The sequence below is a fragment of the Nyctereutes procyonoides genome, unplaced genomic scaffold (genome assembly GCF_905146905.1).
Source record: "Nyctereutes procyonoides isolate TBG_1078 unplaced genomic scaffold, NYPRO_anot_genome, whole genome shotgun sequence".
NCBI lineage: Eukaryota > Metazoa > Chordata > Mammalia > Carnivora > Canidae > Nyctereutes > Nyctereutes procyonoides.
This window is the reverse complement of record NW_026575120.1, coordinates 20,624,672-20,641,707: the sequence shown is the minus strand read 5'-3', so window position 1 is coordinate 20,641,707 and position 17,036 is coordinate 20,624,672. Positions and strand designations below refer to the sequence as shown.

The 17,036-nt window shown below is 39.5% G+C and overlaps 1 protein-coding gene across 3 annotated transcripts in view; it reads right to left on the bottom strand.

The window, feature by feature from the left end:
- Positions 1-17,036, bottom strand: part of ESYT2 (extended synaptotagmin 2) — an 83,053-nt gene that overhangs the window by 9,390 nt on the left and 56,627 nt on the right. For 2 of the 3 annotated variants that reach the window (XM_055334692.1, XM_055334690.1), the window contains exons 10-17: positions 16,160-16,242; positions 14,732-14,780; positions 13,545-13,634; positions 12,988-13,083; positions 6,768-6,830; positions 3,473-3,547; positions 2,410-2,496; positions 596-745 (exon numbers count right to left, since the gene is read on the bottom strand). In XM_055334692.1, coding sequence (XP_055190667.1) covers positions 596-745; positions 2,410-2,496; positions 3,473-3,547; positions 6,768-6,830; positions 12,988-13,083; positions 13,545-13,634; positions 14,732-14,780; positions 16,160-16,242 — 693 coding nt within the window. The remainder of the gene's footprint in view (positions 1-595; positions 746-2,409; positions 2,497-3,472; positions 3,548-6,767; positions 6,831-12,987; positions 13,084-13,544; positions 13,635-14,731; positions 14,781-16,159; positions 16,243-17,036) is intronic. The other variant, XM_055334691.1, reaches the window with a different exon arrangement.

Below are 17,036 nucleotides of genomic sequence, written 5' to 3'. Positions count from 1 at the left end.
TCATGGCCTGTCTGCATTTCTTCTTACGGAAAGTCAGATTTGCAGAGAAAGGGTTCTTGATTCAAAGGGCTCTATGATTTAAGTCCTGGAGACACTAAAGGCCTTTCTGGAGAAACTGTGCTGATCCCCAGAGTTGGGGCCAAGTGGAAAGAGACCACGTACACTGCATTCTCCACAGACTAAGTTTGCTTTAATTTTTTTTAAAGTGGATTCTTCTTTTTAATTCGCATTTTAAAAATCTGTGAGTTTTAGCATTTTATTTTATTTATTTTGAGTATTTCCTTAGGCACACAAGAATCACTATCTTGAACAAAAAAAATTTTTTGTTTGTAGTTTCTACCACCCTGTAGAGTTTTAGTAAATTTTCTCTCCTGAATGACCTTTAAAATTTTAACCTGGTCTGCTTAAGCAATCTGGAAATACCAACTTGGGCAGATGTCCCCTGGGCACTGAGATGCTGCCAGCAGTGGTTTCCCTGCTTCCCAGACAAGTGCGTGATCACCGTCCACGAGTGTTCCATGCCTGTTACCACACTCGGGAGCAGTGCTCACGAGAGCCCATCCACTCCTGGGCATGATGCAGAAGACAACAGTACCCTGAGGGCAATCTTCATCTTTAGAGTGCTGTTGGGGCCTGAATTACTGAGTTGGAATCGCTGGTTCATGGTCATGTCATCACTGGTAAGCAGCTGACTGAGAGGGATCTTCAGATGCCCCAGAGAACACTGATGCTGTTCATCTTTGACCTGCAGGACACATGACACAACACACTTAGCTCTGAAGGTAAAGACAGAAAATGCATAAATGTCTAAAATCCAATCTTTAAAAAATACTTCCACCATTTCTAAGTAGGTTCTCATAAACGACGGACACCATGGCCACCCCTCAGAATCCTGTGACGAGTGAGGTTACAATGTGCCCAAGCCCATGTGCCTGCTACCTCCTGATCACACAGTTACAATGAGCATGAGACACTACTGTGTTTAAGGAATCCACTAGAAGCGTTAGTTAAGAGACAGTAGTCTATTCAAATCTGAAGATTAGGGAGAAATGTCTTAAAGTCTGTGAAAACGATGACAAATATACATTCATAGTGATGTGTCTACCAAGTTTCTACTGGTGATACCTGCTTTTGGAGAAAAACATTTCTAAGTACCTTTTAAGCATTCTCTATTCAAAATCTACCTGCTTGGGGATCCCTGGGTGGCGCAGCGGTTTAGCGCCTGCCTTTGGCCCAGGGTGCGATCCTGGAGACCCGGGATCGAATCCCACGTCGGGCTCCTGGTGCATGGAGCCTGCTTCTCCCTCTGCCTGTGTCTCTGCCCCTCTCTCTCTCACTGTGTGCCTATCATAAATAAAAAAATAAAAAAAAAATCTACCTGCTTGTTTCGAAAATTCACAGTATCCACTTAAATGCATGGTAATGTGCAACCTCGGTGGTTCAGCGGTTTAGCACCGTCTTCGGCCCAGGGTGGGGTCCTGGAGACCGGGGATCAAGTCCCATGTCAGGCTCCCTGCATGAAGCTGCTTCTCCCTCTGTGTCTCTGCCTCTCTCTGTCTCTCATGAATAAATAAAATCTTTTAAAAAAATAAATAAATGCATGGTAATTTCTGTCTCCTGAATAATCTTTCAGCATTATTTCTGTAACAGGTACTATTCCTGTTAGGTTGTTTTTTTCCCACAGTTTTCCTTGTTTCTTTAAGTAGGCTCCATGCCTATGACCATCATGACCAAGTGGAGCTTATCCCCATATATAGGTTTGGAAGGTTTAACATTTGAGAAAGAACAACATATTTCACCCTATTTACAAACATAAAAGGAAAAACCATATGATCATCTCAATAGCTGTAGAAAAGCCTTTAAGAAAATTCAACATCCATTCATTAAAAAAACACTCAGCAGACTAGTTAGTAGCTGAAGTGGAAGGAAACTTCCTAAGAGACTTCATGGTGAAACTCTGAGGCTCTCCCCTTAAGATCAGGAAGGAGGTGGAGGGGACTATTCACTCCAGAGGTGGGAGGGCACGGCAGGGTGACAGGCAAGAAAAGGAAATGAAAGGCACCCAAATTAGAAACACAGAAGCAGAAAGGACACTATTAGCAGAAAACATGACTGCCAGATTGAAGACAACCCTAAAGTATCCATAAGAAGTTATGCGAACAACTCAGGACAATAATATATCAATATACAAAAGTCAGTTGCATTTCAAATACTAGAAACAAGCAATCAAAAGCTGAAATTTGAAAAAAGAATTTACATGTCAAAAAGTGTGAAATACTTAGGGATAAATCTGACAAAGACGTGTCCATTACAGTGATGGGTCCCCTGAACTGTACTTTTTAGATCTGTGCAGCAACTTGTATGTTGGTTATATTTCAATGAAACTATTTAAAAATGCAAATAAAATACCTCGACTTGGAGGTCCTGGCGCTTGGGATTGTGAATGAAGAAGGTGAAGTTTTCTTCCCACACGGGTTCATTGGTTTTGTATCGAATCTGAAAGAAATAACCAAGTATCAGCTCTGTGATATTTTCTGCAGAAAAGGGCTACTGAGACTGTGTTTATTCATTTACTGTGTTTGGAAGCTTAGGATAACTTTAATTAAATTCCAAGACATTTATTTACTCAACATGTATTATTACATATTAATTGTGAAAAGTGTTCAAAGGTGGGTACAGTCCAAAGTTTTCAGAGTGGGTCAGGGGAATGAACTGTTATGAAATCCCAACTGTGTGCCCATCCCAGTGACGACCTCAATTGCTCTGGCCGCTGTCCTACCTCTTCCCCAGGGACTACAAAATGGTGGTAAGTCAGGAAGCTTCCTAAATTGTGAACATTTAAAAGTGAACATTTTTAGGGGCATTCCTGGGTGGCTCAGCGGTTTGGTGCCTGCCTTTGGCCCAGGGCGTGATCCTGGAGTCCCAGGATCGAGTCCCACATCAGGGTCCCTGCATGGAGCCTGCTTCTCCCTCTGCCTTGTCTCTGCCTCTCTCTCTCTGTCTCTCTGATGAATAAATGAATAAAATCTTAAAAAAGAAAAAAAAGTGAATAGCCTGTAGCTTTAAATAATTCACAAAATGTTTTCTCTTATATTAGGAAAGTGGAAGGCATTACAGCAACAGCAATGCCCTCTCAATTCTTAAGCAGAATTGTGTTTGTTGAATTTTAAGGATTGCTGATTATCTCTCCAACAAAATAAAAGAACATTCCAAGGAAACTCAGAAATTTATCCTCTGTCATTCATTCACAAAATTAAGCAAAAAACATGTATTTTTAATGCTATTTTTAAAAATGAACAATGTGTTTGTTGACTAATAAAGAAATATGGTTAACTATGAGATGACTGATTTGAGAAAACAAGAGAAAATATGGAAATCAATGATCTCATGCCCACACCATCAGCCAGCTGACAACAGTTCTCATCTGAGACCGCCAACAGTGACATCCCAGAAAACTAGTGGGCAGCTTTACCTTGCTCTCCTGGGCCTTGTGTCCAACTGACATCTGCACAAGAGGATTTGGATTGCTGTTTATTTTCTTCCCTGACTATCCAAAAAAAAAAAAAAAGAGAGAGAGAGAAAATAAGTAAGCAAACATCTTGAAATGGGGCTTACTAAAAATGAGATTATTGGCTCATATTAATAATCACTTCTATTTATTTCTGATACTTCAGTTACAAGGAATATCTGGGAATAATTTAATTGGAAAAGAGTTGTTGAGTATATCCCGAAGCATAATTGTATCTACCATGAAATAAATTTAAAAAATTCCTGTTTGTATGCATTTTTTAAATGTTAAAGTCCTTCATTTTTAAAGCAAATTATTTTGGAAAAATAGAATCTTCCAAAAAATCTTTAATGCTAATTCCAGTTCTCAAAACTTATCTTACTGGGATAAGAGGATGATTAATTGCAGCGAATGGAAACAGAAAAGCATGAGGAAGGGCAAAGGTAGGGTACAATTCAGAACAGTTCCCTGGTTGGAATAATAAAAATACTACAAAGTATCAGAGACCTCTTCATGTTTTTAACTGAGTACCTTCTGTGCAAACATGTAGCTATCAGGTATTAAATCTTGCTTACCAGCTCCTAAGTTAATTCTGACTGGAAGAATAAACATCAATCTAGAATTGCATTAAATTAAGCAGATATAAATATGAGAAATATCACAGAATGAGAAAAAATGGTAAGAAGCATACTTTAGCAAACAGGTGACAGAACACAGTAAAACACAACATATATGGGACATGAGGTTTATTTATAACTTAGCCCCACAAGATGTAGTTAAATATCTGTGTTAGTGGGAATTAATTAGGTCATATAAATGTTTTTTAAACAATTTCAGAGTCGATCCTCAACACTGTAGCAATGATAAAAATAGGCATCGAATTCATATTATCACCAAAATAAAATATTATTAGCCCAAACATACTGTGAAATATTATTAGCCCAAACATACTGTGACAATTTATTTTCTGGTTCATCTTTTTGATGTGAATAAATTCTGCAAAATGAAATAAATATTGTTAAAAAAAATATCCAAAGCTATAGACTACTGGTAGAGAATACTAACTTTTCTCCTAAATCCTTCCTTTAATATTGGAACCCTGGAGTTCCAGCAGAGCACAAGTGCTCTGTAATTGAAAATTCTATTTCTGAACTCCCTGTGCAGCTGGATGTGGCCAGGTAACAGTCCGGCTTTCAATGAGGGGCGACCGCCCTCCACAGTGCCACTTTGGGCTAGAGGTATAGAACGGCAGAGCCCTGGGTCACGATTCTGTTATAGGGAAATAAAATTGTCTTACTTAAGCTATTGCACCTTCTGATAAATCAGCTGCTTTGATATAGAAACTACTTCACGGTTAATGTAAGTTACTTCATCTCTGAAAAAGCAGGCATTCATTCCTGAGTTACTATACTTTATCAATTCTGAGACACACATCTTTTATTTTTTATTTTTTTATTTTTTTTTATTTTTTACTTTCTAACCTCTCTTGAAAACAGAATGCAACTTACAATTGGTAACTTTATGTATTTATTTTTGAGCAGGTCCCAATTGTGAGACAGCTGTTCTTACTTTAACTGATTTGTTTTACTTCTATTTTCCTTTTGTTGTGTGTGATGTAACAAAAATCTGTATTTATCCTAAACCTAAAAATTCTTCTAATAAACATAAACACTATCAAACCTTAACTGGACCTTTTTTCTTTTTTAGTAGTACATAAAATAATGGTGTATTTTTAAATGCATGATGTTTTAGATTCCATGAAATAAGGTTAAATCACTAAGTCTCCTACCGTGATGCAATATTTAAAATGTATGAGCATGAGTCAGAGATACAAGTATAATGAAAACACGAATTTTTATTCTGTTAGCATTTTTTAAATTTTAAGTAGGCTCCACGCCCAAAGGAAGTTTGAACTCACGGCCCCAAGATTCAGAGTCACATGCTTTACTGACTGAGCCAGTCAGGTACCTCGAAAATATGAGTTTTTAAGTTAGACTGTCTTGAATTATATTTCAGCTGTTTGCAATTGATTGAAACCTACATATTTCAACTACTTGAACTTTGGTTTTCATGTCTAAAAAATGTACACAGTACAGTTTCCAAAGCCTTGTTAGGTTTAAATGAAATGATGTCCTAACAATAGCTACACTAAGCTCTCTTACATGCATAATCTTACTCAATACTCCAAAAAAGATCGTATCATTACCAGTCTCTAATTAACAGACGATTGAACATTTTGCCATAGGTCACACTGGTAAGTGTTCACACCGAGACATGACCTAGAGCCTTCGTTCCAACCATAATGTCTCGCTGGCCGATGACCCTCCAATATCACAGAAATGGTGAAGAGAGACTGTCAATCTAATTCCTTCCAGTGTACTGGGGGCAGTTACTTCAACTGCTGTGCCAACTAGTACTGTAAAGGAGTAATTCACTGCTAGGCCACACCTCATCTCACGGTAGGTAAGGGCTTAATAAATATTATATTGGAAAGTAGACACTGTTTGTCTTCCTCTCTTTTAAAACTGAACTATTCTTCTAGATGAAGCTGATTAAAAGCCATTCCTGATTCCTTTGGATAGAATTTTCTTAAGACAATTACATTTAATCCATCCCCTCCCCAATATTTAAGCCTTAAACATTCAAAGAAATCAGAGAGACAGAAATAAAACACTGTAAGTCATAGAAAACAATTTAGCCAGAAAATACATGTTCATGTTGTTTTAGGGAGTGGAGCTTAGTTTTCAATATACCTCATTTAACGAAATGTAAAGCTTCTCAAAAGATCTGTCACCCAAACCCAGCAGCACCAAAAGCCATGAGGCAACCAACTCAGAGACAGCCCTAACTCAGCATATTGTAAGAGGTGATTTCTAAATGGATAGTCACACTGCACAAGGAAGGAATATCTTGAAATCATAATCTAGAAATTGGTTAAGTTTTTAAACAGATCTTCTATTTCACCATTTTCACAAATTCAAATCCAAATAAAATGCAGATGATTTAAAACCACCTTAGATACTGCTGCCTAAGGCCAATAAGACAGAAGTCTAGTTTACCATATTGGTACTTTATAAAATTTATTTTCACAGTTGACAAATTCTAACTAACAACTCTTGGGTAACAAAAAAGCATCTAATCAGATAACTAACTACTACATTAGTAGGGAGGCAATTTGTCAATAGACCCATGAGAATTAAAAAGCATCATCTCTTTCAATATGTTTCAATTAACTTTTCAAAGGGAAGCTTTAGTTTACCTTTAAAGCTTTCTGAACTGCAGACTTCTTCAAGACATCAGGGTTAAATTCTAATGGGTTACTCTTTCAAGTCAGAAGAAAATGAATATACCAAGGGTTAATAAAACATGCAATGAGTTTTGTAAGGTTAATGACATGAAAATTTATGAGAACAAAAAAATCTTTAAATGAAAACCACCACCAAGAATGACACAAAAAAAACCAATAAAACTGATTGTTAGCACATAAAATCCTTCTTTATGACTAAGATTTTATCTGAGAATAAACCTTTAATCTATAAATATCAAAACACATTTCCTCTACGATTACTACAATCCTTTAGGATCACTGTTTTACTCCCAGCCCTCTTGTCTTTGGGATTTGAAAAATCCAGGAGTGACACTTTAAGAAAGGGTTCTATTTATTATCCTTTACTTGAATAAAACCCTAAAATATCAACCATAAATACACTACAGGTTTTATCTGAACTACAAATGAATGGGCTGTCAATGCCCAAATTGCTCACAAGTCAGATCATATCCTACCCTAGCAGATGCAACTTTACTTCCTTCTTTGTGCAAACCCACAGCAGGTGTGGGCCTTCTCCACTTCACTCCCATTCTCTCCTAAGCATCAAATGCAGAGGCATCTTCTGATCATATCACTTTGAAAGTTTGTCCTGGCTTTAAAGTTCTATTATGGGTTTTTTGTTCTACTTTTATTGACTTTTTTAATTAATTGATTTCTTGGCTTCAAGAGGGTGACTAAGTTGTTCTGTAAGCTCCTTTATGGACTTCATATGACAAACTGCTTTTTTATTATGTTTTCATTAAACAGATTTCATAATGAAGAAAGATGGACAACTGGCTTCCCTGCCTCCTGTGGCCAGGTGGGCCAGGTGAGAAGATAAAAAAAATTTGGCCATAAAGAATTAATGTGACATAAAAGCCAGAACACTGAGGTGGCCTGTGGAGCTTTAAAAATGGGACCCATCAGATCCCCGGGAGCCGGGGTAGGTGAGGCTGGGAACCACTGCCTTGAGGTGTGAGGACTGACCATCTTCAGGTGTCATAAAAACCTTTTCTGAATTTCACTTTGGATGGATGTGATCTAGGCTAAGTGTATATATTATTCTAACATGCATCAGTGAAAGCAAAATGAGGAGAGAGGCCGTGGTGTGGGTCAGGGTGCTAGCGGAGCACTGTGAGATCGTGTAAAGCTGTAGAGGCTTCAGGGACAGGCAGGCCAGATCACACCGCTGCACTAGGAGCCCACGGTGAGCCCTGGGTGTCACTGCATATTCTGCCATTGGGCTATTCACTGTAACAGCTACCTGCACTTTTAAGAGATTTTTAAGTAATTTCTACCCCCAGTGGGACTTGAACTCACAATCCTGAGAACAAGACTCACACACTCTCCCAACTAAACCAGCCAGGTGCCCCTGCTTTGTTTTTAAAAGATTTTTAAGTAATACCACCTGTACTTTTTAAAAGTGAGATGGCACCTGGCATCATCACACCCTGTGGTCTTCACATCAGCTAGCATATTTATATAGAAAGTAGAAAGTATATAGAACACCCATCTCAGATAAGCTCCATGGACAGCTCTATGAACTTACAAACTTGAAGTGATAACAAATATACTTTAAACTAGGAAGGAGGAGTAGACAGCTGAGTTTAAATTCTAGCTCTGTGACTAACTGCCTGTGACCTTGGGTCTGTCCTCAGTCCCTCACACTCTATGTGCTGTCTGAAAGTGATCATGAGGGCCTGAGACTAAGTGAGCCATATAGGTAGAGCCCCTGGAAGGTGCTTAGCAAATGTATGCTACCATTTAAGTCTCAGGCTGTAAAGCCAGCCACTGGGAGCCAGAGAACACCCTCCATGTTCCAGGTTCAAATTCAGCTTGAAATTTCATCAAAAGAAAGAGGCAAAGTGCTGACAGTCTATATTGTCAAGAAGCTCTTTCCAAGAGGAGAAAGTCCTGTAACACTAAGGGCTTGCAGATGACCTCAGTGGTGGTAACACATGCCTGGGGTTGGAAATTAAGTATTCTCAATAGGAAGAAGCTAAGAGTCTTCATGGGGCTGGCCTTTATTAGAAATACCAATGGTATCAGGCCTTTGAGGGAAAATTGAGAAAGCAATGATTTAACTTCACACTAAACACCAATGGGTTTAAAAAAGAAAAAAGGCAATCAAATAATTTCAAATTTATTTTATAAAACATTTTGTTAATGCCTATATTTGAATCGTTAGGCAGTACTAGTATGTGATTTTGATAATGTGGGAGGAAAGCTAGTTTTGATAACCCAGCAATGTAGGAGCTAAATATCATGTAAAGCAATTAAAAAATCCTGACACAAGGTCAGAAATATTTCCTAAGAGTTAGAGAATGAGAAGTAACTAAGGAAAGCTGCTGTAGATTGGAGCTTCTGCAGCAGCAGCAGCTCACAGGACCATCTTCCACTAAAGAAATGCCTAAAACAAAGTCATTTTATAAAAACACGGCAGAGAATGGTTGCCATATGCATCAGTAGCCTCATTTTGACTTTTAAAATGTCTTTAACAGGAACAAGCTAAGAGTGAGGAGCCCATCCATGGTTACCATTTCCTGCCTCTGTGACTCTCCACAGCTCAGCAAAGGCTTCAGGGTCTGGGTCTTTATTTCCCTGGCTATAAAATGGGACAGAACACCTAGTCTTCAAGTTTTGCCCTACCCTTCTTTTTTTTAATAAGAATAAACTGAAAATGCACTTGGAAATAGAAATGGAAATTCTTCAAAAATGCAAAGCACTACCACTATTAGATCCAAAGGCTAAAGTACTTTAAGGACCTCACTATTTATTGAATTAAGTCAGTCTGGAAAGAATAACTTTCTAGACTGATGACTAAGCCATTGGTGACCGGCTCTGACCTCAAAGCAAGGAAGAATAACTGTCAGCTAAAAGCACCAACAGTACTGAGAATCAAGGCCCCAGGAAACAGACATAATGAGATCGGAATCAGCTTCCCAGAGAAGGGTTAGAAATGTTCAATTATCCACTCCTGGAAATTCTGTAAGTTCCTTAAGAGAAGCTGAATCCCAAACCCAATATGCTTTTTTCTCCCGTAGAAGCTCTGGGTAAAAAGTAAGGGAGAAGGTAAGTTTCCAGGGTAACAGGTGGACTTCTGTCCTCACTGACTATCTGTGAGGCCACGGCTTGCACTTTAGGGAAAGCCAAGTTCTGACACTCCTGTGTTTTGTCAGGAGGAAAAAGTAGATTTAAGGAAGTTTTTTGAAAGCTTGCAAAAAAATATTTACATCTCACACTGAGATGAACCACTATGGCTTCTTCATGACTCACCAGGTTTGTTCATCTCATCATCAGATGCAGTCACCAAAGTTGGCTACAGCAGTGTTACTTTTACAAAACAAGCACAAAAGAAACACACGGACAGTAACTGAAATCATGCAAGAAAGTTTAAAAAGCATGCCACACCATTCCACCAGAGCGTTGATGGCATTAGAAGTTCCAGCCCACATTCTAGCAGTCTCCATCAAAACAAAAGGAAGAAAGAACACTGAAGAACTCACAAATAGTGCTCTATAGACTGAGGTAGTATTTTCACAAAACACTAGTCCCGACGCTCGCCTCTCTTTTAAGTAGCCACACCCAAAGTTTCCCTCGTAGATACTCTTAGGAGAGTAGAAACAGGAGGAGAAAGCAAAGAACGGTGGATTGCGGTCAATGAACGCACAGGAAGCCGTAATAAACAGGAGTGCAACGGCAGAGTCAAAGCATCCCACAGAAACGCAGGAGGACCGGTGGGCAAATGCTCCCATTTAAAACAAACACCCAACAGGGCAGCGGTTTCACAAAGATCCTTTGCCTCTGACACCCAGAGCATACTTCATGCACAAAGTGCCATCTTAATAGATTAATAAATTCACTTTTGCTTTTGCTTTGCTTACGTGATGTTATTCAAATTTCAATTTAACGTGACAAAATATACAGTTTGAAAGAAGCCTAATTCTTTCTTGCCAATTCACTACTACTATTCTTTGTATCCTAAAATATACAACAAATTCACTTCCATCAGGCATTATAAAAGACTTTATAACAAACATTACTATGATTATAAACAAAGTTCTGCTGTATGAGAAATTCTGTAGGAAGGTTAAATTAAATAACAACTTTCCCCAAATTGAAATTATAACAGAAAAAGTCACAGAGTTCTAACTAGAAGACAGGCCAAAAGGTTAAGTAACACTTTAAGAAAAAATAAGGATTTGCAAAGTTAAAATCAGTCAGTCTGTACTCTTCACTGAAAGAGTACAGTCATATATAATTACACACAGTGCTCAATTACATCTTCTTGGTATTAAAAAAATGATCATTTTTAGCATTTTGTTAAAAACTTTAAAACAAAGAGATGCACCAAGTACATTTATTTCTTTTTGAGCTAAATGTAAGTAAAACACAATTTTAAAACCTTGAAAGGTGCTAAGTGAAACTAGGGCATTTCATGAGATAAAGGAGATAATCTAGCTGTGTGAGGTGAGGTAGAAACAGCCCAACATGACACTCAGATGCAAACCATGAAGGGCAGTGAACACACTGCTTTCTTGTCTGTCTCCACCAAGTAGATGCCAACAAGGGGAGCACAAGGGGAGATTGCATGCAAGTGCACCTGGACGGGTGAGAATTTATTATAATTTTGGGAGGAAAACAACCTGTACCTTATGGCTATAGTCTATGGTCTTTCTTTCACCAAATTTCATAAAACTAGTGGTTGACACAATGAAATAAAGAATGGCCATCTCTTGAATAAGTGAACTGGCACTCAGGAGAAATGATCAAAACAATATGTTTATATAATGGTCACACTATCCTAAATAGTGAGTTTAAAGTATGGTGCTCCCAGTGAGAATGGTGAAAATTAACAAGACAGGAAACAACAAATGTTGGAGAGGATGTGGAGAAAGGGGAACCCTCTTGCACTGTTGGTGGGAATGTGAACTGGTACAGCCACTCTGGAAAATTCTGTGGAGGTTTCTCCAAGAGTTACAAATAGAGCTACCCTATGACCCAGCAATTGCACTGCTGGGGATTTACCCCAAAGATATAGATGCAGTGAAAAACTGAGACACCTGCATCCCAAAGTTCATAGAAGCAATGTCCACAATAGGCAAACTGTAGAAGGAGCCTCAAGAAGATGTGGTCTATGTATACAATGGAATATTACTCAGCCATTAGAAATGACAAATACCCACCATATGCTTCGACATGGATGGAACTGGAGGGTATTATGCTGAGTGAAATAAGTCAATCAGAGAAGGACAAACATTATATGGTCTCATTCATTTGAGGGAATATAAAAATTAGTGAAAGGGAATAAAGGGGAAAGGAGAAAATGAGCGAAAATATCAGTGAGGGTGACAAAATATGAGACACCTAACTCTGGGAAATGAACAAGGGGTAGTGGAAAGGGAGGTGGGCAGGGGGTTGGGGTGACTGGGTGGCGGGCACTGACGGGGGCACTTGGCAGGATGAGCACTGGGTGTTATGCTATATGTTGGCAAACTGAACTCCAATAAAAAAAAAAGTATGGTGCTCACGTGAATGAAAATAGTATGATTTTTCTTCCCCAGTCATTACCTTCAAAAGCTGTACTTCACAGTTTTTTCTAAGAGCAAAACAGTTATGATGCAAATGAGTAGGGGCACTTGCTCTGAGCTGCAGGAGCTGAGTGTGACGGATAACCAGGACAGTGTGCACCAGCGGGGAACACCAGAGGCTGCACTCCACGGCCCTGCTCTTCCAGGCTGCCTATCTGTCATCCTGCCAGGCTACAGCCAGGATGGACTCTGGGCTTGTAGGCAGAGCTGCTTCATTTTACTTCCATGACAATCAGAGACAGCTTCCATCTTTAGGTAACTCTATTTTAATAATTAGTGAGTTTCTACAGAATATCTTCTCCTCTAACTACGAGGAACATTCCTTTCCTATGTGACGGAGATGTCTTCATAAAACATGTCAGAGTAAAAATAATTCTGAACATCTGGATAAATCAGTAAAGTGTATAGACATAAATTATAGTCGTGAAGCAAATACACACTGATCCCTTCCCTTTGGTGCTCTCCAGGTGGGAGTGAAGTGAAAACACAGGAATAGTAATAGGTGACACAGTGTGGCTGAATGCAGCAACATCTGCTACCAGGAAAGGAGCACCCAAGGGAGCTCCCATGGCATTACCTACCGGAAGGTTCCTTGCTGAATCCAAATACAAGATCAGCAACGAAGAGGAAAGACCATCATTGGCTTGGTCTTTGTCAGCCCTGATGTCTGTTAGCACCTATGAGGAAAGGACAAGAAGCCTCAGCAGGTGTATTTCCATAAGATTTTAGACTATTTCTACCTGATTATGTCTGCAATGCTCAAGAAAATAAGAGGGGTGGGGAAATAAATCATCCAATACGTGCAATACAAAGAGAATGAACACAATAAATATACTTTTAATGACAAGAATCTGTATGAATCAGCTAAAGAAGCAAGATAATCTGTGGCTCTCCACAGCCTCCATAATGTATCAAGCACAAAGCATGAAGATCTCATAAAACAGGTGGGAATGACCTGTAAATCTGTCTTTCAAAAAAATTCCATTATCTTTAATTTATCCCTGACATGACTGTAGTGACTTATAGCACAGTAATCAAAATTACTGCTGTTATTTTTTAAGTCAGTAGCAAAGTGCCCTGAAGAAACTACTCTTAGCTATGAAGGGTGGTGGTTGTCATGGGAAACACATCACAGCACCTTGTCAAGGTTTGAAGCATTTGGCATTAACGTGAGCCACTCCAGCTTCAAGTGTAGCTTTCCCCTGGGGACCTCGTCCAGGGTGAACCACTGCGGAGAGAATGCAAACGTTCACACAAGTACTCCTGAGTCAATCTTTCCAGTCAAGCAGCTTCCACAAACATCAAGAGCTTCTCACGTGAGGCACGGATAGTTGGGGATTAGTACTCAAGGACCAAGGCCTACCATAGTTCACTTTGTGAACTATGAGCCAATGGCCCCAGAGGACACAGCAGCAGCAGGCTGGAATCAGCCCAGGACAGCCTGCTGGCTGGGGGCCGTGCTCAATGCTTCACTTACATGAAGGGAACTACTGTAAATACTATTTTCATCCCTAATTTATACACAAGATTCAAATGTCCTCTAGTACAGTCCAGTATTATCAGGCTTCCATGTATAGATTTAATAGAATTTATGGGCCAGGAGATAATAGAACACTGATCCCAAATACTGAATTTCATTATCAAAAAAAGTTCACATGCTTGTTTTTAACCACCACTATACTACTTAATAAAATAGCACACGACTGTTTCAGCTTAAAAACCACAAAGCAATTAATCAAAGATAGTCCCCAAATCTCAGTGTTGAGAGATTGCCCTGAGTGCAGAGGAAGGAAATGTGCTTTCAGGTCCTCTGAAAGCAATGGACCTCAACACTTACTTGGTTAATCATGCCCTACTTATCCCAATTATATCCATATTTTAGAAGCCACCTCAAAATTTTCTTTTTTAAGAGTATTTTTTATTCTGATAGCAGTATCTTGAAGTAGTGTCTGCTTACTGTCAATTCTCACTGTATTTATAGGCAGCTTTCACGTGACCATTTCTCACCAACTGCACTGTGCTAGCTGTTATTAACTCTAGCTTTCTTTAAAAAGCCCACTTTTAGGGGGCTTCTCATAGCCTCTATCCTGACTCCCAAAGGAAGCACACGCCTGCCTGAAATAGTAGGTCTGTGCTTGTACTCTTATGAATTTGTAGCACATGGCGGGGGGCGGGGGGCACTCAGTACATACTATCTGATTGAGCTGTTGAACTTATTTCTCTTCACTTTGTTTTTACTAAAAGGCCTAAGTTCTCAGAACATTGTGTGGGGGCAGCAGGTCTATCAATGCTCATGAAATAGAATAATACTCAAAGAAAACTTACTTCATCTAAAAGGCGCTCCTTTTCAACTTCAATAAGATCAATCATAAGACTATAGAAATAACAACACAACAACTTTAGAACATAGAAACACACTTCTTACAACTGAAATAACCTTAAACATTTGTCTACAAAAAGTGCTCCGGAAATGCATCAAAATGCTGCAGTTTATCAAGAAAAGACTTCTTCCAGCTCTTCATGCTTATCCCAAAACTATGAAAAGAAGTAAGGAAACAAGCCAGGGTGAGTCTCTGGGAGGTGAGGACCCTCAGTTTGGCAAAGCCAGGATCAGGTGTAAAAACTGCGGTCTGCCCCACAACGTAGCTATTTACAATGTGCCAAAAATGTCTGCAAGCCCCTCAGCGCTGCCATTCGTCGTCACTACAGGGCAGTCACTGGGGCCGCCTTCCCATCCTCGCTCCATAGCCCTGGACCATCGGGTCTCTGGAGCCCCACAGGGGCCTCTGGCTCCACTGAGAGCCCCTTCCATTCCCCCTAAGAATCCTGCTCTACTGCAAAGCCTGGAGCTCCCCCTGCAGAAGCAGGAGATGAGGATGGGACGACGGCGTTCCATCTGCTCTATCACCTGCCCCTACACCAGGTGAGCCCACCCAGCTCTTTCCTGAGCTATCGCCACAACCCCCAGTCTCAGTCCCTGGTCCTCTGGGCCACACAGTGGCTTTATTAGAATGTACATTTGATCTGTCACTGCCCTGCTTATAAGCTTTCGGTCACTCCTTGTTAAACCTCTTCATGAATGAACTCTGAGGTCACAGCATAATGCACAGGCTATTCTTGAAGAGGCCAAATCTGTCCAATATCATCTATCCCTTTTTCTTTTTGCTACAAGAAATTCAGTTAAGTAATAAAGATCAGGGTTAGATATATTTTTTAAAATCTCTTTTTTAGCTGTAGTGGTTATTCTAAGTAAGCAAGTCAAATTTATTTTTCCAATGTGTAGGCACGGTATAAATTACTATCCCTCTTGCTCCCTAAATAACCCAAATGGAAAAAGTTTAAAAACTCGTTTCTTCAATCTAGAGTGAAGCTGCCAGCATGGTGAGAGAGCTGGAAAGCCTCATAGGCATCAGGGCCACACTCCACATGTGGCTTATGAGCACTTCAATGGGGGCAGTACAACTACAAAAGTGAATTTAAAATTCTATTTACTTGATTAATTTAAATAGCAACATGTGGCCAGTAGCTGCTGTGACAGACACAGATCTAGAATTTTTCCCTCTTGTCCTTAAATGTAAGATGTTTTAGGAATAAAACATACTTTAAGAACTTTAAGGTGAAACAAATATTTTACCTACGAGCCACGTAAAAATACATGCAACACATACATGCCTAGTTTTTGAAGCTGTATTAATTTTACGTGTGACCACTCAGAAGAAAGATACCCTGTGTTGTCCTTCCCCAAGGGTTTACCTTCCTAGGAAGTCATCCTTGTCTGGGTCTTCATCAAAGAGCTCAATCTCTAATTCCTGTCCAGGATGTTCATAGACTAAAGCCTGAAAAAATAATGAGTAGTTATCTCACATTGTTACTAACGTTGGCAGCAGCTGATGATGACTGTAGTTAACAGCACGGTGTATTTCTCTCTCATGCAAGTAGTTGTAAAGCACTTTCACATCATTGTCAAACCAACATGGGAAATCGTGATGAAATATGTGCTCACATAGTAACATTCTACTGTTTCCAGTTTTCTGGGATTGCGTCTCCACTGCTCCGAAATGAAGTCCCAAGGCAGCACCCACGAGTGGTACAGGCTTGGCACATCTCTGTAGTCCTAAAGCAGCTCTGGTCAAGTGCTGCTTCTGGGGTAGCTACAAGTGGTGCTCCATTTACCACCACTTAGAGAGTAAGACATCTAGCAATAACAGAATCAGGAAGATGGGGAGCTGCTGAAGTATAAAGTGGATAATTGTTCTGGAGAAAAATTTTGCAAAAACAAAAAAAAAGCATAATGAGGTGGTAATTCCACTTTGAGAAGCTGATCTGGAGAAAAGTGGTCAAGTGAAGAACACTACCTTCACGTCGCATTGGTAACAGCAGTGGTTCCAATGCTGACATGGACAGCCAAGATCTCTTTGGGTAAAAAAATGATGGGATCTACTCAGTGAATGGCAAGGACAGGTCAGGTCCATCTCTATGTACTGACACAGAGATGTCTACATGTATTAAATGAGAATTTACAAAACATAATCTCATGTTTGTAAATGGTTACATATGTTAACAACCACAGAAATCATTTTGTCAATTATTTACTGTGACAGTTTAATGCAATTAAAGTTTAAAATTTATG